Source organism: Mustela putorius, unplaced genomic scaffold (genome assembly GCF_011764305.1).
Source record: "Mustela putorius furo isolate JIRA1106 unplaced genomic scaffold, ASM1176430v1.1 tig00003858_pilon_pilon_pilon, whole genome shotgun sequence".
In the NCBI taxonomy this organism is placed as follows: domain Eukaryota; kingdom Metazoa; phylum Chordata; class Mammalia; order Carnivora; family Mustelidae; genus Mustela; species Mustela putorius.
In genome coordinates, this window is record NW_025422010.1 from 7,889,683 (window position 1) to 7,916,460 (window position 26,778).

Below are 26,778 nucleotides of genomic sequence, written 5' to 3' on the forward strand. Positions count from 1 at the left end.
TGGATCCCCTTTTATTTTTACTGACATCACCATGCCAGTGGTTTGCTTACATTGTGTTTTCCAAAGATTTCAGAAATCTGAAAATAATATAAAATACAGTGAAGTGTCTGGGTTTACAAAGTGACCCCACAAAACATTCCTTTAACTTTATCATTGTAATAGAAAACCCAGCTTCCCTGAGACCCAGGTGTGTTTGGGTGCATGAGGAGCATGTCTGCTTGGCTTCATGATTACATATGGCTGACTTTGTGTATCAGGGCTTTCTTTCGGTTCCATCTGCATGACTTGGGAGACTGTTGGTGGGAGGGCTGTTCAAAGTTGCTCTATGGTGGTTATTGGGTTTGTTATATTAATGTAACCATTTTCAGGTCTTGAATAAAAATGACAAAAGGCAACCAAAAGCACCACAGTTTTCTTTCCATAACATTCTAGAATAACTCTTTAACCTTGCTATCACATTATTTTTTCCTCTCCAAATACTAATCGATCTACAAAACCCTTTCCTAAGTTGTTGGTCATAGCTGTTTTCCACAAGGGAGGGTATCAAATGTGCAAAGCTATTTTCCCAAAGTAAATGAGCAAACGATGTTTTGTTTTTGATTTAAAGTTTATTTGCAAGGGGAGAAAACTACTCCAATGACACTTAGCAAGGTGCCCAGCTTATTCCTGTCATGTGTAATACAAAGACTCAGTAACTCTCCCAAGTGGTGGTGGTACATGGGGACTTGGGAGGAATGGTGGTCACCCAAAGTATCTCAGGATTGTGAAACTGGAAGAAATATCTTCCTCCAATGTCTGTTTTCATATTTCATTTCATGATAATAGAAAGAACACAGGTCAACTCAGGATACTGAAGGAAATGGGAGCAGATTTATTTTGCACTGGGAGAAAAAGAAAATATATATATATATATATATATATATATGACCAAAGCCAGGAATATATATATATATATATTATATATATATGACCAAAGAACATATATATATGTATGACCAAGAAATATATGTGTGTGTATATATATCTATATCTACATATAGATATATATATATGATCAGAGTCTGGAAGCTTGGTGTTGGTCCCTTTTCTTTTCATTCAAATTATGAAAAAGCCAGAAAATAATCGAACTTTCCCCCTTCAGTTTGTTTATCAAGCCTGGATCACTGACCCTAAAACCGCACTCCGACAGAGACGCAAAGAGAAAAAAAGGTCTGCAAGAGAAGAACAGAAAAGAAGGAGAAAAGGATCTGGGGAGGGTAAGTGTTGTGTGAATGCAGGGTCCAGCCAGCACTCTCTGTTTCTGTGGCCTTGGGCTACAGCAGGACAGAAGCTTTGGAGGAACATCATTCTCATATTCTAAGGAGTGCATACAGTTCTGCTTGCCCATCATTGCTCATGTCAGACCTTTGGAATAAGTAAAAACATGAGTTTAAGTGAATATACATTTTATAAAATGAGAAGAGGGAGAAGAGTAAAATAAATCCAAAGAAAGTAGAAGGAAAAAATTAATTTTTTAAGCAGATGTTGAGTCACAGAAAAGAAATAACAGGACAAGATTTATCATTAAGTGAAAAGCAGTTCTTAGAAAAAACTAGTAAGATGGATAAACTTTTGGAAATTGTATTAAGAAGAAAAGGAAAAACACACTATCAGTATCAGGAGCCAAAAAAGGAACATAACTACCTATGCCATCTCCAACATTACATGTGAAAACATACAACAGGAACACTTTTCCGAAGATAGGAAAAATTACAAGCTACAACTATACACCAAAAGCAAAGTGAAAGTGAAAGTGGGACACCCAGAAAAGAATATTTTCATTATATATATTTATATATATATAAATATATATATCAGACTAAAGATTAGTATTCTGGATATACTAAGAACTCCTAAAGAGCGGTAAAAGAAAAGCTCAATCCAATAGATGAATAGATTTGAAAAATAATTCACAGATCAGGAAACAGAAGTAGACAAAAGGAGCCCAGCTTCACTACTAATGTAAGAAACACAACCAACAGTTTGACATCCTGTTTTCCTTGTTTGTTTGTGTGTTTTACCTATCAGATTGGAAAAAACCGAACATTTGTTAATATCACTTTTTGGAGCTAGTAGGAAAATAAGTGTTTGTATGAGTTACAATTCATACAACACGATAATTGGTGTAGCGGAGTAGTGTATCCACTTTGGAGAGAATGTTTAGATATCTATAAAAATGTTGGGGGCGCCTGGATGGCTCAGTCAGTTAAGCGTCTCCCTTCTGCTCAAGTCCTGATCCCAGGGTCCTGGGTTCAAGCCCCATGTTGGGCTCCCTGCTCAGTAGAGAGTCTGCTTCTCCCTCTCTCTCTGCCAGCTGCTCCCCCTGCTTGTGCTCTCTCATTCTCTCTCTCTGACAAATAAAAATCTTTAAAAATCTAAAATAATAATAATTTTTTTAAATGTTAAATGTACAGTTAAATATTCAAATGTTAAATGATCAGTCCCACTTCTAGAGGCGTGGCTTAATTTGAAACAATATTTGCATATTGCACAAGACCTGTATCTACAAATATTTATCAAGTATTATTTAATAACAAAAACTTAGAATTCTATTCAGTAGTTAAAAAAATTAGATGGATTACAGTTGATCCTAGAACAATGTGGGGATTTGGGCACTGACCTGCACACAATCAAAACTCTTGTATACCTTTTGACTCCCCAAAAACTTAACTACTAATAGGCTACTATTGACCAGAAGCCTTACTGATAACATAGTCAAATGATACATATTTTGTATGTTATATTCATTATATACTATATTTGAACAATAAGCTAGAGAAAAGAAAGTGCTATCAAGAAAATCATAAGGAAGACAAAATATATTTGCAGAACTGCACTGTATTTATAAAGAAAATAACCCTCATATAAGTGAACCTGCAGGGTTCAGAACTGTGTTGTTCAAACATCAACAGTACTTTAAACTTGACATATTATTAAATAAAAAGTATTATGTTGCAAATGGCATGCACATTATAAAACCATTTGGGAAACAAAGGAAGCCAACAAAGTTCCTCAAGACAGTGTTTTGCATTTTTAATGGACGCATATAATATGTATAAATGCAAGAGAAAGATCGGGAGGAATACTTAGCAATTAACAACGGTGGTTACTTCTGGGGGAAGTAGGAGTGGAGTCTCTTCTGTGAACAGACTGAGATTAAGTGGTATGATTTTAGGGAACTTTACGCTTATGTGTTATATTTTGATTCTTTTACTAAGGAAATAGACCCAGATTTTTGTGAAATTAAAATGTCTTCAAAAGTCACAGAAAAGAAGCATACTTACTCATGGAATTCTAACTACGAACCCTTTCTCCTCTTTGACCATTCTTCTCCCTGCTGTCTCCTGGTAGCTTTAAATTTTATTTTACTTTATTTGTTCAAAAGACAAAATGAAGACACAGCCAATGAGTCAAGAGTCTTTGACTCAAGTCAAAGAGTTGAGAGGTAGATTTGATAATCTGCAGTGGAAACCCATCCCCGCAAGGGCTAAGTCCTCACTGTGTGTGGTACTCATGTCCACTTCTTACTGGTCTGTGATGTAGGTGTGTGCAGGCACCAATTACTTTGTTTATTTTCGAAAATGAGTTCATGCTCTACAGATCCCTCTGGTATGTTCATTAGCAGTGGGAAATGAACATTTCTCCAATTAAGTATTTATAAAACTATATCATCCTTTTTTAATGGCTGCAGAATTGTCTACAGTATGGATATGCATAATTTATTCAACTATCCCATCACTAATGGACATTATATTTGCTTCCAAAATTTTGCCATAATGAATAATGCTATCATAGATAGCCTCGCACAAAAATGCACATAGTCATACATACATATATGTGTGTGTATTTAAATGCATAGCAAAAAGCCAGGAAGAGCACAGACTTTCCACAGAATAGATCAAAAGTGGGACTTCTGACTAAAGGGATGTGACATTTTTTACTTTAATATATATTTTCCCAAGAGGTTTTAGAAATATACAGTCCTACATGTAAGGTACAAGAGCGTCCATTTCCCTGTAGTCTTATCCTACAGAATGTTATTTTTTGTTTTTATCATTTGTCTTTCATTGGAGTAACAAATGGCTTTTATTTTCATTTGAATTTCCTAACTAATGAAACTGAGCATTTTTTATTTCCTATTTTCAGGTTTATACTTCCAAATCTGAGATTTAAACATTTTTATCATTTTCCATAATATCATTCTATTGGGTTGTTTGTCCTTATGGATTTAGGAAACATCTATATATTAGGATATTAACCTTTGCTTATGTGTTACAAATATTTTTTACACATCCAGTGCTTATCTTTTTTTTTTTAATATTTTTATTTATTTATTTGAGAGACACTGAGAGAGAGCATGAGAGGTGAGAAGGTCAGAGGGAGAAGCAGACTCCCCATGGACCTGGGAGCCCGATGCGGGACTCAATCCCGGGACTCCGGGACCATGACCTGAGCCAAAGGCGGTTGCTCAAACAACTGAGCCACCCAGGTGCCCCCAGTGCTTATCTTTTTATTTAGTTTTTGGTATATGTTATCTAAACAATTTTTAATTTTTTCTGATATCAAAGAGGTCTCAATTTCTTTTTGCAATTTCAGGGTTTCCATGTTGCTTAAGAAAGTCTTCCCCCCAGATATTATTTTCCCTTATTTCCTCCCAATTTTATTTACATTTTGCATTTTTATTGTTCTGTGAACTAGAGACCTACTTTGTTTACTTTTACACAGATAGGCTGTTATGTTATCCCTGTTTATTAAATTATTCTCCTTTTTTCTAGTGAATTTAAATGCTACTTTTGTCGATATTCAGCTCCCATTTATTCTTTGGTCTGTTTCTGGGCTCTGGACTCTGATCCATTATCCTACTGTCTAGCTCTGGGCCAGTGTCATCTATTTTTAAGTCCAGTGGGTATCGAGTTAGTTTTAATATTTAGTGTTGCAAATTCTCCCTCACTATCCCCTTTCCTACCCCCCCCAGCCAACTTGTATTTGCTATCCTCCACCATGCGTTCTCACAAAATTATCTGCTGAGCTCTAAAAATGTGTTTTTAGTCATCTTGCAAATCTCTCATTACTCTGTTTCATGAAGATGATTCCATGTGCCGATGTTTACCTCAGATCAAAGACAGCAATAATTAAAAGGTATTGGGATGAAAATAGATGTTTATTCATTCCTTTAATATTTATTTAGCCACTTCTTCTTTGGTAGAAGGGCTCGTCCCTTTCAGATTACTTCCAGACAGATGAAGCAAGTGGATTCCAGCCTTCTGCAATGCCAGGTGCTGCTCGAAGTACTTTGTAGGCTGTAACTCATTTGATCCTTATAACAGTCCAGGACATTTTATTCTTCCTACATCACAGATGAGGAAATGAAGTAACTGCAGAGTTCCATTTAAAAAATAAGCATAGATAAAATAGTGTGGGACCAGAGGGAGAAAGGAGGACTTATAGCCAAGAGTATAAAGGAATAAAGTACTTCATGAAAAAGTATTTTAGTAGAGCCTGACATTCTGGCAGAAGAAAGAAAGGTTGTGTATGAAAATTAAAGAACAGGTCATCTTCGTTGGTAAAGACAAGATGCGATGGAAAACAGAATGGTGGAAAGTAAGTTTGGGATGGTTCGTTGAAGTCAGTTCATGAATGGTCTTAGTACTACCAGATAAATACACAGGGCCCAGTGATAGCTGGAGTTTTTAGAAAAACAACAAATAATTTTTTAGCCCAAGTATAATGTGGACATATTGCATGGGACTTAAACTAAGAAAAAAAAAATATTGTTTTTTGTAAATTCGAATTTAACTGGGAGTCCCATTTTTCCATTTGCTAGATCTGACATCTTTAGCCTGAAATAAGAGGCTAAAAAATAAAATGGGGTCCCATAATACCATTCTATGGAGTGACACACTAAAATATGTAACATTACCTCTAAGTATTCAAAATTAAAATGTCATGGTATGTATCAGGAGTCAACATACTCTTTCTGTAAAGGGCCAGATGGTCAATGTTTGAGTTTTGCAGGCCACAAGTCTCTGCCAGGATGGGGGTGGGAAAGTAGCCACAGACAATATGTAAACAAATGGGTGTAGTTCTGTTCCTTAAAATCTGAATTTCGTATAATTTTCACATGCCAGAATATTGCTGTTTTTTTAAGATTTTTTTTCAACTATCAAAAATAGAAAAACTGTTCTGAACTCAGAGGCCATTTAACAATAGGAAGCTGGCACGGTTTAGCCAGTACACCATAGTTCACTCATTCCCAGCTAAAAGTGATTCTTCTCTGGAGTAAGCAGAATCTGAGAGCTATAAGTTCTTACAACTTTTCCCTGAGAACTCTTATATTAGGCAGAATATTCTAGATTTAATTACAGAATTCCTTTTAGCCCAGAAGAGTAGTGTTGACGTTTAATCTACCCAAAAAAGACCTAACTCATGTTTATTGAACACACTTGGCAGGTCCTGTGGAGTGGGAAGACCGAGAGCAGGAACCAATCAAAAAGAAATCTGATGGACCAGGTAACCAAACAAAGACAAATGTGAGCTGGGGGAAATTTGAAAATGTTGCTTTCCCAGAAGATATGTCATGGAAGGCTGCCTAAAAATAATTCATCAAATACTGTTTCTGGACTTTGACTAAATAATCAAGTGTCCCTTGAAATCTCATCTCTAGTGACATTTCGAAGTGGACTCCTTAAAGTAGATCTGACACTTATACTGTTGGATTAAATGTTGGATTAAAGTCCGTTTGTCAATTATCTTCCCCAAATATTTGTGAAAGGGGATTTAGGGGAGTAAATTATAAATTTCCCATGGAAGCCACCCAAAGAAAAGCACAAAAACTATTGTCAATTAATTTTAAAAGACATAGAAGGATTTAAATGAGAGGTAAGTACAGTGGGGGAAATGAGAGTTTCTCTAAAAACGTTGGTCAAAGTCCTCAATTGACAAAGGGAGCATCTATCCCCAGTGAGCTGGCTCAGGACTATGTAGTTACTAGAGTAAGGACTGAATCCCTGTCTTCTAAACCCTACCTCAGTCATGGTGTCATTTGGGCTTCACATAGATGTGACTGGGAGGAAGATTTTTCCATGAAGGAGAAAAAAGGGGTGGGAGCTTTCAAATGAAATGAACTTAAATGTTTCTGTAATTCCATAAACATGCCATTACCTCAATGTCATAGGGTTAGAACTCCTGTGTGCGTTATTTATAACAGGCCAAGATTTTCAGGTACTCTTGCTATGGACACAGATACTTCCAAGGATGCCATCTGCTGGCCCAAAATGAGACTTCCCCAAGGCTGTCTAACCGTCTTTGGCTCTGTTCTTAAACCTGAACCCCCACTTCCAGAATACTGGATTCTCGCATATGTGGAGCCAGATGTTCTATTCTTGCTGCGAAGCTACCTACAACAATAGTAGCTAACATTTTAGATCACACATCTCTACCAGGCACTTTCCCAAGAGCTTTAGGCATCTCACTGTTCCCCTCAAAAACCCTCTCCCTCATTTAACAGATAAGAAACTGAAGCAGAGAAAGATGAGGTAAATTTTCCAAGTCTACATAACCACTAAGGGGTAGAATTGGGATTTGAACCCAAGTATGTGCCCTTCCCCACTGTGGGCCTTACTGCCTCTCTGGCTAAGAAATAAATAAAAATTAAAACAGCCACATCTCTTGTTAGTTTGTGATCATGTGAGTTAAGAAAGTATGCGTTTTCCGTGTCTCCATCACCGCAAGTTTAGTCTTACCATCAGGACCATGCTCGGCAAAACTGTGACATAATCACGTCTCATCACCACCGCAGGCGATCATTGTGAATATGACAAAGTAAATAAATAAATTGTCCAAAATGGGAGATGCTGCTAAAGTTTATTAATAGATATGACCACACACACCCCCAAGTCCTTCAGCCTCCAGGGCTCAGACTTTCTTTTTACGTCTACACAACACAGCTGGAGATTCCATAGAAAGCATTGTGGGAAATTCACACCTGGCTCAGATTAAACTCAAAATGGGTTGGGGGAGGGGCAAGACCCATAGAGGGCCCCTGGCCACCTCTGGCTCAGAATGGCTCTTCTGTGGAATCTGCAGGACCTCTTTCCATTCGGCTTCATGTAGCAGCTGGTCCCTTCCTGAGCTTTGCTCGGCAGAAGATACCTCATTGCCTTACTTCCTAAAGTACACCTCATGGAAAACTGTTAGGTGTGACGGCATTTTACAGAGGCTTTGGGGGATAGCGGGGTGGGGGGTGGGCAGCGATGGCAGAGACAGGCAACAACGTTGGAGGGAAAATCAGTGATCACTATTCCTGCCTCAGCGGGTTTCTCCCCAGCTAGTGCCTCTGGGGCCCGGCTCATTAGATCATTCCCGCTTTCTTCCCCAGGTACCAGCTGGCAGCTCCAAGATTCCTGTTCCTTCAGTAGGTAGAACTGTTCAACTCTTCTTTGTCTCTACCTTGCCCACCTGGACTCTGTCCTGAGGCCACACTGTCCATAGATTAAAGCTCCCTTTGATGTTTCTCCTTTTGAAAAGAACAAACCTTTCCCCGAGAGAAATTATGCCTTCCTCCTAGGCAACCCGATTCACAAATAACTTCTTTTTCCCCCTATTCCAAAATTAAATTCAGAGTCAGCCTGGCATCTTTTGGTTGGAGGAAAGGGTGAGGGATACCAGTTGTTTTTCTTAGTGGTGCTGCTGGTGGTGTTTAAGGGTTTTGTTGATAAACACGAAGGCAGTTTTTAATTCATTATGGTGTTCACTAAGGAGTCATTTTACTGTAGTCAATGTATGAAATCGCTAATAAGACAAAATGTTTTAAATGCCAAACTAAAAAATTCACATGGATCAAAATTTGGTGGCTTGAATGGTTCCTTGGATACCATCTGAGAAACCATTGGCTTCTGGGAATGGAGGTGTCAGACAGATAGTTAAGACACCATCTTCCCTATTTGATGTTCATTCTGACCTAAAATAAGTTAGGTCATAGCCAGGGAACCTCCTCCAACCTTAACAATGATCAGAGAGCCCGTGTGGGATTCCCTGAGGGCACAAGACAGGCACATGTGCCTGCACCCAGAGGGTGTCACAGACAGGTGACAATCTGAGCTGAGCTTATCATGCTAGGCAGTTGGTCCGGCTCCCCACATCACAGCTGCAGAGAGGGAAGACAACCCGAGAACATCAGGAATCTCACAGCATCTGTTGGTTTGGACAGGATCGATCTCATGTGCAGAATTCTGTGTGGGCCCAGCTCAGTAGAATGAAATAGGAATGTTGAAGCTAATTCGTAGTATCAGTATACTTCTGGTACCCCTACTCAGCTCTTGACAGAATAGGTGGCGGGTGATTGAACTGAACAGCAGCTGCCAAGCATCAAAAGTCTCACTGAATCAATAGAATTGTTTCCAAAAATAGTCATTCCTTAAGAAAAGAAGAAATTTCTAGAAAAAAAAAAAAACATTAAAGGATCCAGTTTCCTGGATAGCTTCTATCCCTGTGTCAACAACAGAAATAACTTTGAATGCAACCTTACTCTTTATCAAACCTGTGGTCTGAATATGGACCTATCCTGACTGATATTTTGAGCACGGGATAAAAATTCTATCCCAGTTTGGTTTTGATGCTGCCAGTGCATGTGTAGAAAGACCCACCCATAGCTTCCTATACTGCCTGTCCTCCTCCACACCCCCCCCCTCCCCATCACGCTGAGCGTCACGGGCATCACTTCATATTAGGTATGCAGGTCTGAAACCAGGTCTGTCCTTGGTAAGAGATCGCTGTGTTACACAACAGCAAAACGGCTGATTTGGGCATTTTGCACCTTTGAAACCTTGTTGCTTTTCTTCTTCCTAGATAATATCATCAAGAGGATATTTAACATTTTGAAATTCACCTGGGTTCTCTTTCTGGCAACAGTGGATAGTTTCACAACTTGGCTTAACTCCATTTCAAGGGAACATATTGATATATCTACAGTTCTGAGAATTGAAAGATGTATGCTGACCAGAGAAATTAAAAAGGTAACACTTATGGGTACAATTTTTTTTGCGTCTTCCCTCATTACAAAGATTTTTAAAAGTCAATGTCCAGAACTCCAAAAAGGATAACACAAAATCTATAGTCTGTCTTCTGGACAGTCTTTATATAACCCCTCTGTTTTTCTGTATATTTAAATCTGTTCCATTGCTCAGAATTAAAATAATCAGACACTGTATGCACACACATGTACACACACACGTGCACACACAGTTCTGGGACAATGGCCAGTTTATTCACTCTGTTCCTTCCCCTCACCAGTTTGCAGGTGCACCGACTCCGCTGTCTCGGGAAGGATTATGTTGTTTAGTCTGGGAAGTTTGATCTGAAACTTCTCAGGGGGAAAAAATCAAGATATATGCAGAACAGCAAAATATAGGCACATACGGTTTATAGATAGTATTTAAAATTACTAGTTTGTTTCTGAAAAAGTTATCATCACTTAGCCAAACTACCTACATACAAGAAAGGATTTGATTTTTACTAGTGTTTATCTTATTTTTATTGAGATGTAATTGACAATGTAACATACTAGTTTCAGGTGTACAATACAACGATTTGATATTTGCATATATTCCAAAATGATCACAGTTAGTCTATTTAACATCCATGACCACACATTGTTTCAATTATTTTTTCTTGTGATGGGAACTATTAAGTTCCAGCCTCTTAGAAACTTCCAAGTATATGGTACAGTCACTGTGCTGTCCTTGACATCCCTGGGACTTATGTATTTTATAGCTGGAAGTTGTGTCTTTTGACTGTCTTCACCCATAACCAAGAAGGGATTTCTTGTGAGCCTTCCGCAGTGATATCGGGGGCCACTAATGCAATGAGTTAACATCAATGCCTCCTTGACTAGCTTTATTTTCATCTTTGCGCGAGGTGGGCATGTCGACCAAGAGTTCTTGGTATTGAGAAGCGCCAGGGGGCTGCCCAGACAAGTAAGAACTGTGGCGATGTCTCCCCTCCGCAGGGCAACGTCCCCACGCGGGAGAGCATCCACATGTACTACCAGAACCACATCATGAACCTTTCCAGAGAGTCTGGACTGGACACCATAGACGACCGTGCTGGCGCCGCATCTGCTGCACAGACAGCCCACAGGATGGATAGCTTAGATTCCCACGACAGCATCTCCAGGTACTTCATGTTCTAAACAGTGGGTTTGCTTTTGACCAAGGTGAAAGAGCCAGGCTTCAGCAAGATGAGAAATGGATGTGTGAGGTGAAAGTTAATCAAAAATGTTCATGGATCCCCACCCCGTTCACCTCCCTGTGTGCAACAAAGCGAAAGGAACACTGTCCTCCCCTCGACTGAGCCAGAAAAAAATCAGGTATCAGTAATAGGCTATGAGAGGGGCGCCTGGGTGGCTCAGTCGGTTAAGCGTCTGACTCTTGATCTCACCACTGTGAGTTTGAGCCCCATGCTGAGCTTTAAAAAAAAAAAAAAAAAAGAAAGAAAAGTAGACCATATTAAAAATACCAGTACGACTCATGGGCACAGGGCAGAGACTTCTAAGCCAGAGGCAAGTAAGAACGAGACTTCCTGATCACAGAATGACTATTTGTGTCAAGGGCCACCATCTTTGATTCCTCTGAAAAAAATGCTGCCCCACAGAGTATTTTCTGTACTGGAATCTTCTTCCATCTGTTGCTATCATTGATCTTTCTCCTTTCAGAATTGTTAGTGATCCATAATAAACATTTAAGAGGCGATTTTGTCCTCTTCCATCCTCCCTGGCTTCTGTGATCACCTGCACTGTCTCACTACAGGGACCCCGCACTAGCCACGGGCCAGCACCACCCACTATGTATGGATTACCTCACTGCATCCTTCCAAGACCCTGTAAGATTCATGTTATCATCCCCATTTTACAGAACATGAAGTTTGGTTACAGAGAGGTTACGTAACGTACCCGGAGCCACACAACTAGGAGGTACCATAAAAGGGAGTCAGCATCCCAAACCCCATGGTTCAGCTCAGAGCCCAGGATCTTACCCACCATGGTGTGCTGCCTCTAGTGGCCTCCTTTGTACTCCAGGCCAACTTTGAAGAACTGACCTGTCTTTCTTACCACCTGTCCCGGTAGAGCCTCCCCTGTTTTCAGCCTCAGCATTCTAGATAGCTGCTGGGGATTGCACAGAGCTAGCTTCTGAGTTGAAGCAGAAGTCCTGTCTTTGGAAGAGGCCAGCAGGCCTAGGATGATTAGCTAGACTACATGAATCACACGTTGTGTACAGCTTCATAGGTCAGGAGCATTATCACCAAGGGCATTCGTTGCTTTCATCAAACAGGTTTAAAAGCACCGATTCCAAGCCAGACCCTGAACTCGATTTTGAGATAAGACACATATAGGTATATCATCTCTAAGTAGTTCAAGTCTGGGAAGAAAGACCCACTGGTAGAATTATCCATGGAACCCCGAATTGGGACTCCTGCCCGGGGAAGGGTAGCAGACACACCCTGCAAGCCTGCTGTCGTAGAAGGTCCTAGGTGATCAGCACTATGGTCTCCAGTCCCACGTCCGACACTGTGCAGGGCCTCAGAGCCCTGGAGGACTATCTGACCTCCACAAATAACGAATATAATACAGGACAAGAGAGGGGAGGGAGCTGAGACTATTTTATTGATACCAAATCCCAAATAGATAACCACAAGTGGAAATTGCAATCTGAATGGGGAGAGGTGGGTGAAAAAAAAAGGTTTACCTTGAAGAGCTATGTTTCACTGCTGCTGAACTGCTATATTTGAGCTGCTCCACTTGTGCCTGTTGTCTTGCTCCCCAATAATTTACCTATTGATGCAAATCTGTATTTATTGATATAGAAAGATATTCACTGCATTGAGCAAAAAATTGAGGTTTAAAATAGAATGTATGCCCCAAACCTCATTTTTATTGATGAAAAAAATATGTGTTCATATATTGATTTAAATGTGATTTTTGTACAGATGAAATTCTGCTTGGATATATCCTTTCCTACCCTCTGCCCCTCCCCGAAAATAGGTAGTGATTCTTTTAAAGTCCTTTGAGGGATAATAAAAGGCATTATTCCCATAATTTGGGAATAATCTTTGCTCATTTGTCAGTTCCAAAGAAACAGAAATGTTTCAGCTATTGTAGATTTCTGTGAGAAGAGACACTGAGGCCAGAAACTCTCAAGACTTTCAAGGTCAAAACATTTATTTGCTAACTGAGATCCTATTCAAGATGCTTTAAATTTCTAGAATAAAATAAGTGATTGTTACAACAGTGGGCATGCTAATAAAAGTTTCTCATTATCTCTCCACCCAAACATACCCATATTTCTTTTTTTTTTTTTTTTTAAGATTTTATTTATTTGTTTGACAGAGATCACAAGTAGGCAGAGAGGCAGGCAGAGAGACAGGCAGAAGCAGGCTCCCTGCTGAGCAGATAGCCCAACGCAGGGCTCCATCCTGGGATCATGACCTGAGCCGAAGGCAGAGGCTTTAACCCACTGAGCCACCCAGGCACCCCCCTAACATTTCTTAATTGGCAATTTAAACAACCATTAGTAATAGCAAAGTTACAAAGTGAAAATTTCGCGTCATGTCCCTTGCTTGACAGACATCGCCCCCTTGTGTGCCTTCCTGAAAATACCCCACAATCTGCGTTTTTGAAAGAGGAGTTTCATTCTCCTTGGGCAGACTACATTGAGACAAAAAATCATTATGGTTTATGTTTTATTTTTATTTTTTGCAAACCATAAATAACTATCCCATTTGGAAGCTGCCAACTTTCTTAAAATTGTTCTTGTTGCAGCAATTTTCTCTATATAGATCAGTAATTTAAACAGAATTATTTTCTTTTTGATTCATTTTTATGCAAAAACTGAAAATCCATTTTTATCCACATTCTACCAAGATACTTCATGGGAGCTTTTCCCTTAAAAATAAATAAAGACTGCATGAGCATGTTTGCAAAAATGTGCAATTGTGTTGGCAGAGGCAGGGGAAGACAAGATTTGTCTGAATGAAAAAAAAAATTGTCTGAATGTAGTCAATATTCAAGATGCTGACAGATGCTGTTTCCTAGTTACAGGGGTGAATGAGGGTCCACAGGAGGGATCATAGAGTTTCCAGATCCACCCACTTTATAACCGATTCATGACCAAACAACTGGTTTTGGGAAAAAAAAAAAAAAAATTGTGGAGAATAGTAAGATGAGAAAAATGCTGAGATATACTATCTCCCAAAGGGGGGAAAGTGCAAATAAATACCAGTTTTCCCCATAAATTTTCAAGGGTGTCACAGGCCTCCTGACCAGGCTTAAGAAGAGCTGCTCAAGAACCAAACTCAGAATCAAATCAAAGAGAATATTAGACAGTGAATTGAAAATAAGTTGTTCAGGGGCCCCTGGGTGGCTCAGTCGTTAAGGTCTGCCTTTGGCTCAGGTCATGATCCCAGAGTCCTGGGATCAATCCTGTCATTGGGCTCCCTGCTCCTTGGGAAGCCTGCTTCTCCCTCTCCAACCACCCCTGCTTGTGTTCCCTCTCTTGCTGTGACTCTCTCTGTCAAATAAACACATTAAAAAAAAAAACTTAAAAAAAAAAGAAAAGAAGTTGTCCATAATATAAACATAATTGACTCCTGTATTAGTAACTTTTAACTGCATAACAACTGACAATATGCCCCACTAAGAAATTAGCTTAATGTTATAAGTCATACATAAGCTAAGAAGGATAAAAAAAGGAAGAAGACTGATCAAATAAAATCAGGTAACTGCCTTTAAAGCAGACCCAAGATTACAATTATAAAACTGTACCCACGATCAAAAACCATGAGGTAGGAGTTATTTAAACCTACTGATTGTTTTTGAACAAAGACTATTAGAATTATCTCCCAAATTTAGAAGTGACCGATCAATGAATTTACTAGTACAAAACCAGTACCTTTAAAATTAGTTCCTAATGTATCTTTTACTTTTTATTTCAACCTAAAGAAAGGGAAAACACAAGAGGGTTTGTTTTGTTGTTAATACATGAGTTAACACACTTGCCCTTAAAAAAAAAAAAAGATTTTATTTATTTATTTATTTATTTATTTGACAGACAGAGGTCACAAGTAGGCAGAGAGGCAGGCAGAGAGAGAGGAGGAAGCAGGCTCCCCGCAGAGGACAGAGCCCGATGCGGGGTTCAGTCCCAGGACTCTGGGATCATGACCTGAGTGGAAGACAGAGGCTTTAACCCACTGAGCCACGCAGGCGCCCCACACTTGCCCTTTTCTTAATGGCTGAGCTCCACTTCTAGTTTTTTGCTTTAGGAAGCTATCAAATCAGTAGACAGTATCTGTTTACATGAAAGTCTACTGGAAGCCACCTGATTTCTAGAAAGGCAGGAGTCTTCCCAAGAAGGGATTCCCAGTGGAGACACCTATGTCATCAGCGAGGGTCTAGTACCATTCCCCTCTAATACCCTGGGTGCGGCTGCGCTTGCTCGGTGTGGCCCCGTTCCCTGTGTGGTGACCCTGCCTGGCATCCCTGTCACCCATCTTCACCTTTGGGCATACTGCAGATGGGGTGAGAGTCTAACAAATGCCTTTATATTCCCTTTGACTTATTGCAAAAAGCCCTCTTTCCTTTAAATCTGGCTGTAAAATGGCACTTGTCTTAATGGTTGTTTTATGAAATCAGATATCCTCTACTTTCCCTGAAAATAAATTATTTTAAATTGTGCAAGAAACATTAGATGACACTTTAAGGAGCATTCCTAGAAATAGAGGGAGTGTTTATCCCTTGAAACAAGTCACCTAAGAGGCTGCGGTGTGCCCTGGGGTGGTTCGAAGGGCAGGCTGATCAGTGAGGAGACCACAACTGTCCCTTCAGGCATGTCACCTGGGCCTGTTATCAGAAAACTCCTCTTCCCTTTTTCTTTTAAAACTGCCCGGGATTGGGCCACAAACTGGTCACATTCCATATAACCCAACTGAGTGGGACGGTGTGGGGTGTGAGGGTCAGCTGCTGTGACAGTGGACGCAGGCATTAGCAAGATGAGTCACACTTGAGGATTACAACAGTGGTTCCCATGCAAAAAATCTGAGCAGGGCCACAGGGAAAGGTACACAGTATCTTTTTGCCTGCAAACCCCTAAAAGGCCATAGGAGTGTAGCTCTAAAAACAGGAAATTAAATACAGAAGTTCCAAGGTCCAGATCCCCTGTCTTACAAATGAGAGAACAAGTTAAATATTAATAGGTCTATAAACGTGAGGTCAACAATTTCTACTGAAACTACTTCATCAAATAAATAATTATATCTGCAGTTATTTTCATTATATTAAAACCTTTTCTGATCCAGAAAAAAAAAAAATTGAGATCTTAGGACAGTTTATCTAAATGCCAATGGCCAGTTAACATTAGCATAGGGAGGGACCCAAGCCCAGGGCTCCCTGTGCTTGGCCATTGAGTTTCCGCTTTGCCTTTTCCTCATCGCCTCATTCTGCCAAGGATTTGACATCCTAAAGGAGTTAGGGCCTTTCTTAAAACTCAGTCTCTATGTCTTCATTAGAGACCATTTGGTTGTTCACCTGCTAGGCTTGGAGGTTGTGACTTCCTGCATGGTTTCCGTTCTGCCTCCCAGTCACTGGCTGGGCACACCTGGGTGTGTGCAGGCCTAGTCTGCCCCCACGACGACGATGTTCAGCCAGAAAAATCAGCCATCCTAGACCACAAAGACCCATTCCCCTGGGTCAGCCACTGGTGCTCAGGCTGGGAGATTCTTATTCCAGTAGCCTTCTTCAGAGGCCTTTGAGGTGCGTGCCCCCCTTTGGATTAAACTCTACGTCAGCACTGAGATGATGCCTACATGGTAATTCTGTCTGCTTCTTCTCCTCTCGTAGCTCACGCAGTCCTCAGGCCTGAATCTGCCACCATTCCCTCCCCGACTGTTGCTCTGTGGGGGCATCATGAGGATTTTAGCCAGTGGGTTCTCGCCCTAGTGACATCTGCCAAGACCTAAAACATGATCCAGAAGAAAAAAAAAAATCATTAGGCAAAATGAGAAGTTAACAGACAAAATGACCCTGCCATCGCTAGACTTCTTCCGTTATTTTCTTTGTACCATTTTCTTTCTTTCTTTCTTTCTTTTTTTTCTCAGATGTTGGTTTATATCCGGTTGCGTATCAAACCAGCATCTCTTTCTCCACGCAAGGCATCTAGTTTGGCTTAACTGAATACCACTCAGAAAACGGGGTGGACAATTCAGTTCCGTGTGATTATTTCTGAGCTTCCCTCTCTCATTGTTGGAGACTTATTTTTCAAAACATGGAAGTGTTCTGTATCCATTTTACACGGGCAGATATTTCTGCTTCAGCAATTGGGTTACAAAATGCTTTCAAGGAATTCAGGATGGGGAGCTCCAAATAAAACATATCTTCTTTAATGAAAACAGCAAAAAGCTTAGTTACAAAGTTATAAAGGGTGAATTCTGCTCTGCGCAAGGCATGTTGGGACTTGTCATTATTCCCGCTCCCCGCCCCACCCGGAGAGGGGAACCATTCATGACTTATCACCCCGCCCATACATTTTGACCAATTGAGAACTGCTGTATCTTATTCTCCCGCCAAACGGGACCCTCTTGACCTCCCTTCCGTGAGCCGCGCTGTGGTGCTCGGCGTCAGCACTGTTGGTGTCACGTGTGGTCTGCTGCATGGCAGTGTACTGGTCGACTGATCCGTGTGTAAACTGATGTACCACTGGTGTTTTAACCCTGTGTCTCTGTGACTGTTTGCGCTGCTAGCTGCTACACCGAAGCAACCATGCTGTTCTCAAGGCAGTCTACCCTTGATGATTTAGATGGACCAGAAACTGTTCCTAAAACAAGTGAGCGTGCTCGACCTAGGCTTCGTAAAATGTTCAGCATGGATATGTCCTCCTCATCAGCTGACAGTGGCAGTTTAGCATCAAGGTGCTTAACTCGTGCATGCTTTGTTCCAGAATTTTCTCACTTGTTCCCTTTCGTGTCATTGCAAATATAAGTTCTTGTGATGTGTGTTTGTTTATTTGTTTTTTGTTTTTGTTTTTAACTTTTATGCTAAGAATTTGCATGACTCACCAAAGCATCACTGCCCCTCATTCTGGGACATAACTGCTCAGTCCCAGGACGGCATTCTCTGAAACTAACCGCTCTTCAGTTTTTGTCTGTTAGGAGTTTCTTAAAAATCCTTACCATAAACATTGTCCTCCATTTTGTAAGTATTTTGCACTTTTAATTTTTAAATAAATAAGCATGCTTCCTCCTTGATTGAGAGCTCATGTAGGTAGTCCTCATGGGGGGAAATGTGTCAGGAAAGATACCTGCAATAGAAAAAAAAATATGCCATCAGTAGTCCATTTTCATTGGTAATAATAATTCTGTAAAAGTTAGAATATATTTTGCCATTGGTTTTAGACAAGAATACTATGATGCAGTAGAATAGATCAACTTTGTAGACAGTAACTTGTATTGCTTTGGGCTTGAGTTGTCTCATTAGATCCTACCATAAAAGCATAATAATTCAGAAATGAAATTATGTATATACGGTCCAAAAGTTCTTTCTGGAATTGCCTTTTAGAATGGCCCACGGAGGCGCAGAAACATCAGAAATGAAATTATGTATATACGGTCCAAAAGTTCTTTCTGGAATTGCCTTTTCGAATGGCCCACGGAGGCGCAGAAACATCAGCTATATTATGTTCATCCTGACACCAAAATAACCCAGTCCAAGACAGATTCCAATTTTGACTGTACATAGTGGTAAATCAGAGGGGTGTTAACTTATTTTTGTTGGCACCTGTATATCTTAATACAGTGCTGCAGTATGCTGGAGCCTGGCATTGATGGGTATGCCTTGGCCGTTTAAGGTGTCCCCTGGCAGGCCCATGCTATTCTACTCCACTTGGTTGAGCCTTGAAGGTCCCAGGACTTGCTGAATCCCTTCCGGGCCAGACCTGATCCAAAACCATAAAAACCATGTTTGTAATTGGTTAAAGTCCAATTGGAAGTTAGACTTGATGTGGGGTTGGCTCTATTGCTCTGAAAACTGTCTAGGGTGATCAATTTCATGACCTTCCTACGAGGCTGTTTAATGGAGGTAAGTCCAAAAAAAAAATAATAAAAAATCCAGTTTGTCTTGACATTCTAAGAGCTTTCTATGTGGCATCCATACTGAAGGCCAAGGTCCTGGGAACATTAAACACATGAGTGGGCACCAAGGGCTCACACAAATGTCCTTCAGTCTTGGGATGTCACAAAGGGCTCTGCCAAGGTCTAGTCATCCATCCATCCATCTGTCCATTCATACCTCCATCCACTCACTTATTGACATGTCTACACTGGTGTCTATGATAAGAAAAATGAGTGCAATCTGTATATTTGAGAATCTCAGTGTTTGTGGACCCTAGATGCTCACGATATGTCGTTCAAATAACAGTACAATTTCGTAGTCTAATACACTATGGCTCTACATCCGCCAGATTCCACAACTCCAGAACATCTTTACACTTCTCCCCTTTGGTGGGCTGGGATGGACAATAAAAACAGGCATGCCATGAATTTCCCTGGTGTGGCTGCTGTACTTTCATTTCCAAAGTCTCCAGCAGGGACTTGACAGAGAAAGTGAGGAGACCAAGGACTAAAGAAGGAGAGGTGCAAGAGAGATGGACAGGTCGCCAGAAACAGAAGATGAAGCTATGTAGGGAAGCTTAGAGAGAATGAATCCCCCCTGGGGGAACAGGTAGAAGAAAATAAATTGAAGTCTTTGGTGGGGGTGGGGGGGAAGTGGCGAGAGCAGGAGTACAGCCAGGGTTGAAGCCAACAGTACAAAAGGGAGAAGGGCTAAGGGTCCACAGCACTGGGGAGAAGAAAATAGGGGTGTTTGCATGTGCCAGGCAAGGATGGCTGGGAGCTGGATAAAAGGTGAAGCTTCAGTCAAATGTGATAAGCACCAGTAAGAAGAAGGCAAAGGATGGGAAAATACGGAGAAGGAACAGATGTTCAACAAGATCGCCACTTTTTTCTATAAAGAATGCTGTTGTTTAATTTAGCCGATGTTTTATGGTTCCTATCCTCCCCCTTATGGGTAGGGGTGGACCTGTTGTGTGGAACTGAGAGTAGGGTACCTCCCCACCAACACCCACAGACCCAGGCTGGCAAGGCTTCCTGTTTCCATGGGCACCTCCTTTAATAGAATGCTAGGTGGGCTTATGCTAACTCTGTCTTGATTTGGAAATAAACACCAGAACCCCTGGCTGTGAGTCCTGACCCAATTCAGACAACCTCTGTGCATAGGTGGGTTTAGCAACTGAGGAGTCATGTCATGGGACTCGCTCAGGTTTTCAACGATGATGTGTGAGCCCTGTCGGCTTTTGCATTTAAGAGCCTGCGGTCTGTAGGCTCTGCGGACCAGACTGGGATATCCTGAAGGAATAAAGCAGGTGAAATGCAGCCTTGGGGTGGGGTGGGGAGATGGGGTATTTAATTTTCTCTTAATGTTTTTATCGGGGAGTGCTGAGAAGGTGTCTTGAGAGTCCGGAGGATACTAAGACCGGGTGTGTGCCGTCCTTCTCTCTGGACAGCGAGCCCACGCAGTGCACCATGTTGTACTCGCGCCAGGGGACCACAGAGACCATCGCAGAGGTGGAGGCCGAGCAGGATGACGAGGCGGCAGCCGGAGACGCTGACCAGAGCGGGGAGGCCACAGCAGACATGGGGCCGGAGGAGGCCTCTGAGGTGTCGGAGGCCTCAGAAGTCGGCCTCACCCCGGATGCCGAGCTGCCGCAGTACTCCACCGAAGACGGGGATGTGGAGGCCCCGCCGTCCTACAGCAAGGCGGTCAGCTTCGAGCGCCTGTCCTTCGGCTCGCGGGATGACTCTGCAGGCCAGAGCCACATGGCCGTGAGCCCCGACGACAGCCGCTCGGACAGGCTGGAGTCCAGCATCTTACCACCCCTGACTCATGAGCTGACGGCCAGCGAGCTGCTGCTGAACAAGTAAGAGCCTGCGAGGGCTTCCCTGTCTGCTGTGCTTGGAGACAGAGAAACTCTCACGGAAAACCGTCCACCTAGAGGATCAAGCACAGAGACCCAGGGTTGGGCGCTTCCATCATAGAACGATAGAACTAGCAAAGGCTGCCCAGAGTAGACACTTGTGCACACATTTCTTTCTATAATAGGCTATTAGGTTGACTCCACTGGAAATCTGGGGAATGTGGGAAGGCGTGTCGTTGGGGAGGGATCATACAAGGTGGAAATCAGTAATTTGGAGACATGAAGACCCATGTCGTATGATGTTGTTCATTTTAACAGGATGTTCCATGATGATGAGCTTGAAGAGTCTGAGAAGTTCTATGTTGGCCAGCCCCGCTTCTTGCTGTTGTTTTACGCCATGTACAACACTCTAGTGGCACGCTCAGAAATGGTGTGCTACTTTGTGATCATACTCAATCACATGGTCTCTGCCTCCATGATCACCCTTGTGCTCCCCATTCTGATCTTCCTCTGGGCCATGCTGTCTGTTCCCAGACCCAGTAGACGATTCTGGATGATGGCCATTGTCTACACAGAGGTAAGCTTGGGGTAAAACCTTCCTGGAAATCACTTTTGGCACTCACTCTAGACTGCTCTGCCCTGTCTCCAGGACAGTTTAAATAGGACTTTCAGCTAGATGGATGCTCTTAGATAGGCACTCAATTATTACTCACAGTGGTTTAATGCTAGCAATTGTGTATCTTTTCACATTATACGCCTCACACAAGATAAGTGCTACTGTCATTCCACTTAACAGAGAAGGAAACAGCTTTAGTGTGACTATATAATTCACCAGAGTTACCCAGCTGGCAAACGGTGGGGTAGGCTTTTGAAATCTGCTCATGCATCCTGTGATATTAGCCACAGAGATCATGTGTTATGCAGAATTAAGTGTGGTGCCTGGTGCTGGTGGATGTCCAGTGAATGGACACTGAATTATACAATACAGTAATCATTGTGAATATAGTTTGGTACAACAGGTATATTTCCCATTTTTAAGCCTAAAAGCCAGTGTCCACACACCTAAACACAACGCCATATAAGTACCTACCTAAAAATCTGAATGACAAAAGGGTAAGATACCTTATTTCCATCAAATATAAAGGGACAGGAGACAAGGCTTCCCAATTGTCTAAACCTGCTTTTCAGTCCTTCCTCCATTAAATATATACAAGATCACAAATTCCCATAATAACAGTAAAACTGGGAATAAAATGGGAGACTTGATAGACTTTGTGCCTTGGGTTATTGTAGTTCTTTGTGTTCTGGAGTCTATGAATAAGACTGATTTTCTTACGTGGCTCATAAGGGAAAGTTTTTGCTAACGATGATACTATGATTGCTTCTTAAAGGAAAGAACTCAAGGTGGATGTACATTTAGATTCTAGAAATTGTGTTGGTTTATAGGTAGTTCAATAAAATGAAACAAAGTTATTTGTCAAATCATCTCAAAAGCAACAGTTTAAACTATCATGTATCTCTTTTCCATAATAATTATTTAAATACATTTAAATGCTTATAAAAATAAAAGATGTAAAACCAAATTTGTGTCTATTATTTTAAGTAGGCTATCCATCACACTCTTGTCAAAATAATCGCTTTTAAGTATTACTTCCACTACATCACTTTGTGATGTGGGACGTAAATGACTCCCCTTTGGGGAATGGGTCTGTTCTCTCTAACACCTCTGAGTGAGGGAGTTTCTAACCTAGAAGTGGAAGAAGAGCAGGTACTAAGAACTTAGAAAAGGGAACAAGAGCTAATTATATGTAGCTTTCATCATAAAATAAAATCTTCTTTATTAAGTTAAACTGGGTTCTCCATTTTCTCCATCACACCGAGGAGTGAGGAAGTGGAAAATTAACTTGTTGTTAATTCACTCTACAACTTAGACTATGTGCCAAAACCCTAGAACTGTGCTAGGCATGATAAAAAGAAAATAAGTTCTTTTTTTTTTTAAGTTGTTTTCTGTTTCTCAATGGCTCACAGACCAATGTGGCAAAATATGTTGTAAACAAATAACTGCCCTATAATATGACACAAAACTGCATTAGAGTATACAAAAAACGATGGATACTGTGCCTCTTGCAGCTTAATGGGTACAGGGAGGAGGCTATCATGGCCATTTATCAGCAGAAGGCATCTTAGACCTGAGTCTTAAGGGATGAATGTAAGGTCACCAAAGGATGGAAAGCAAAGGGAGGTGCAAGTCATTGGGAATAACCCATGCAAAGAAACAAAGGCATCAGATATTCTGTCATGTGCCAGGAATGACAGCTGGATGTGAGGGCTGGTAAGCAGGCTGTGAGTGAACAGCACAGTAGCAGGATCTCAGGAATGTCAACACAGTTTATGCTCAGGACTTTCTCCTCTTGGTATGGAAATATTTGGACAGAGGCATGACTCAGACATGCTTATCTTTAGCAAGGTTTTACACAAAATGAAAGTGAAGGCATGGAGACCAGCTAGGAATCTGTCTTAACTGTCTGGGTGAGAGGTCATAGGATGTGAACTTACCCAACGGCGATGAGGCTAAATGAGTGGGTAAATGAGAAGTTTTAGTAAATGACTAAGAGTTTGGGGTGTGAGTGAGAATGGGAAAGGCGATGTGATCTTCAGACTTCTGCTCTGGCATCCGGGATATGGCTGTGCCGCTCAGCATGATAAGGAGCATAGGACTGTTTTTTGCAGAAGCTTGACCGTAAGAAGGAGAGAGACAGGAGAAGAGGTAAAACTAAACTCTAGGTCAAAAGAGGACTTTTAAAATATTTTTATTGATGAATTGCATATATTGCACTTAACCTCAGCTGACACAAATGTTAGCGGTATGCTTAAATGAGGCACATCAGTTTTCTCAAGTGTCTTTATCGCAAACAGCCTCGCTACATTTATACCCTGAACTAGTCACCATAACTGGCAAGTCTTTGTTTTATTTACTTTTATTTCTTCTTGAGGAGAACTTCCAGAGATCAATAAAACGGTGAGAAGAAAGAGGTCAGAGGAAAGTGAAAATCGGCCTCAGAACTACCTGAGATGCTCAGACAGACAACAAATGAAAGCAATACATAAAATATAAACTTCTTTTTGTTCAAGCTTTTCCTCATTACCATTTTTAATAACTGAATAATTATATAAATATCTCATTCAATCAGTATAAATTAGCCAACTCTTCAAAAGTAAAGTCATTTAAGTAGGTGTCATGGGTAACCTGATGGGGCCTCGTGTATGTGCAATGAGAGGCACTAGTGAGAGTAAAATACTACAGTGGGTCTAAAGTCCATGTGAGAATGATAATGTTATTATTCCACATAATTTTGTTCATTCTTATCATCAAAACTAAGAAATGATATTTTAATTTTTTATATCACTGTTTTTCATATATAACCATTTTTAAAAAGGAGTAAATTTTTTTTTTTTTTCATTTCCATCATCTGTGTGTAGGTGGCAATTGTGGTCAAGTATTTTTTCCAATTTGGGTTCTTTCCCTGGAACAAGAATGTGGAATTGAACAAAGATAAACCTTACCACCCACCTAATATCATAGGAGTGGAAAAGAAAGAAGGTTATGTCCTTTATGATCTCATCCAGCTCCTGGCTCTTTTCTTCCATCGGTCAATTTTGAAGGTACGGCCCATGAACACCTGACCAGCACATGTTGATAACTGCAGCCACCTGTGATATTCCTGGAGAACCTGAACATTAGGATTGGTCATGAGGCCAGAGGGCGAATGAGTGCATCTACTTATATGCTCTTTTTCTTTTTTTAACAGTTGTATTCATTTAGTGGACATTTTCTCTAACGCGATGTGCTCAGTAACAGAACTTGTTATAAATTTGGGAGAAAATTCCCCCATATTTCTACTTGTGTTATGAACATATCCTACTTAATCCATATTTGTGGGAATTGCTTGGATGGTGTGAAAAATCTTCATGCCTAATACACTAAATTCTGCTCCTTGTTTAAGCCAGAACACAAGAGAGCTACAGTTTAGGAAGTGTCATATTGCCTCTCAAGTCCAACTTCTGCCTACCTTCTTTTAGTAGAATTGCTTTTGTTTGTTACTTCTTGCCATGAAACTATTAGCTTCAGTGAGAGACCATACATTTAATGGTTGAGTGAAGCCCAGAGCTGGGCTTCTTGTAAGCTTATTGAGAAAGCCATTTGTTACACTACTCTGGGAAGACCTATCTACAGGATGGCCTGTCTCAGAGTCAGCAACTCTTGTCATCCCCCTGAAAAAACCATGTGGGTCTTTCTTCTTGTACACTGTGAACTATAAGCTAAGCTTTCAAATATACTGCTCAACTCTAAAAATTAGAAATTGCTGCATAATATACATTTTATGTATAAATGTGCCAATTATCACTACTTTACTTCCACCTCTTATTTTAACCTCGTCTCTTTTTACAAAATAATCCAATTTCATTTTATCAAGTAGTGTCTTTATTCATTTCTGTTTATTAAAGATTTTGTTTAGTTATTTTACAGGGAGAGATACAGCAAGAGAAGGAACACAGCAAGGGAGCGGGAGAGGGAGAAGCAGGCTTCCTGCTGAGGAGGGAGCCCAATGCTGGGTTTGATCCCAGGACCCTGAGCCAAAGGCAGACGCTTAACAACTGAACCACCCAGGGGCCCTATAGTTCTTTTTTAGAACAAGCTGGCATAAGTTAACATACACACACACGCACACGCACACATGCAGACATATGTAACAGTGTGTTTGACTTCTGTCTTACTCAGTATGCTATTTCAAACTGGGCTTTCTCTGCATATTGCTTGATCAGGATCTTAACTCTGTCTTCACCATTTTGCAAAATGTGCTGGTCCCTAACCTTCCACTCAGGGGGAGCCTTACCTGGGTCAAGGAGAGTGGTGGGTTTGCAAAGGTATATTATCCAAGGAAACCAGTTAACCAGTATTGAATTTGCCTAAAATTTCCAGTTCTTCTGATAAATTAGCTGAAATCATACAGTTTACTAATTCTTGTTCTGACTATATTAACAAATATAGTAACAACATTATTTTAGTTCTAGAAATTGAAGTTTAAATTTCTGCATTTAAGACATGGTGGCATTATGTTGTATGTCAATTATACCTCAATTTAAAAAAAAAAAAAGACATGACCGTATAAATCTTGTCATTTCAGAACTCCCTTGCAACTTGTTAAATCCTTTTGTGCAACATTTTAAAAATTTGTGGGAGCACCTGAGTGGCTCAGTTGGTTGAGCATCCAACTCTTGATTTGAGCTCAGGTCATGATCTCAAGGTCATGAGATTGAGTCCTGTATCTGGCTCTGAGTGGAACATGTAGCCTGCTAAAGAGTCTGTCCCTCTCCCTCTACCCCTCCCAGGCTGCTCACTCTCTCTCTAAAAAAAATTTTTAAAGTTAAAAATTTTAAAAATTAAAAATTTTTATAAATCTTTGGACATTTGGGCTGCCTTTTTACTAATATTTAAATGGTTTAACAGTTATAATTGTATATTTAAAGCATACAATAAGCAAAATGTTGGTGTTTCATATTGATATACTTACTCTGATTTCTTCTTAGAATATTTCATATTTATGATGAATGTATTTGAGGTACTATAATGCTAAAATTTTGGCTAATGAAATGAAAAATAGTTTTTGGAATGACAAATCTTTTCATAAGAAGACAAAACTACCCTACAGCTTTGCAAACCTATTAA

The 26,778-nt window shown here is 40.6% G+C and overlaps 1 protein-coding gene across 4 annotated transcripts in view; it reads left to right on the forward strand.

Annotated features, from left to right (window-relative positions):
* Window positions 1-26,778, forward strand: part of PIEZO2 (piezo type mechanosensitive ion channel component 2) — a 455,796-nt gene that overhangs the window by 400,879 nt on the left and 28,139 nt on the right. For 3 of the 4 annotated variants that reach the window (XM_004742696.3, XM_013051380.2, XM_013051381.2), the window contains 7 exons: window positions 1,142-1,256; window positions 6,490-6,549; window positions 9,886-10,052; window positions 11,045-11,211; window positions 20,640-21,053; window positions 21,369-21,627; window positions 24,531-24,713. In XM_004742696.3, coding sequence (XP_004742753.1) covers window positions 1,142-1,256; window positions 6,490-6,549; window positions 9,886-10,052; window positions 11,045-11,211; window positions 20,640-21,053; window positions 21,369-21,627; window positions 24,531-24,713 — 1,365 coding nt within the window. Of the gene's footprint in view, window positions 1-1,141; window positions 1,257-6,489; window positions 6,550-9,885; window positions 10,053-11,044; window positions 11,212-17,823; window positions 17,992-20,639; window positions 21,054-21,368; window positions 21,628-24,530; window positions 24,714-26,778 lie in introns of all 4 variants that reach the window. The other variant, XM_045065366.1, reaches the window with a different exon arrangement.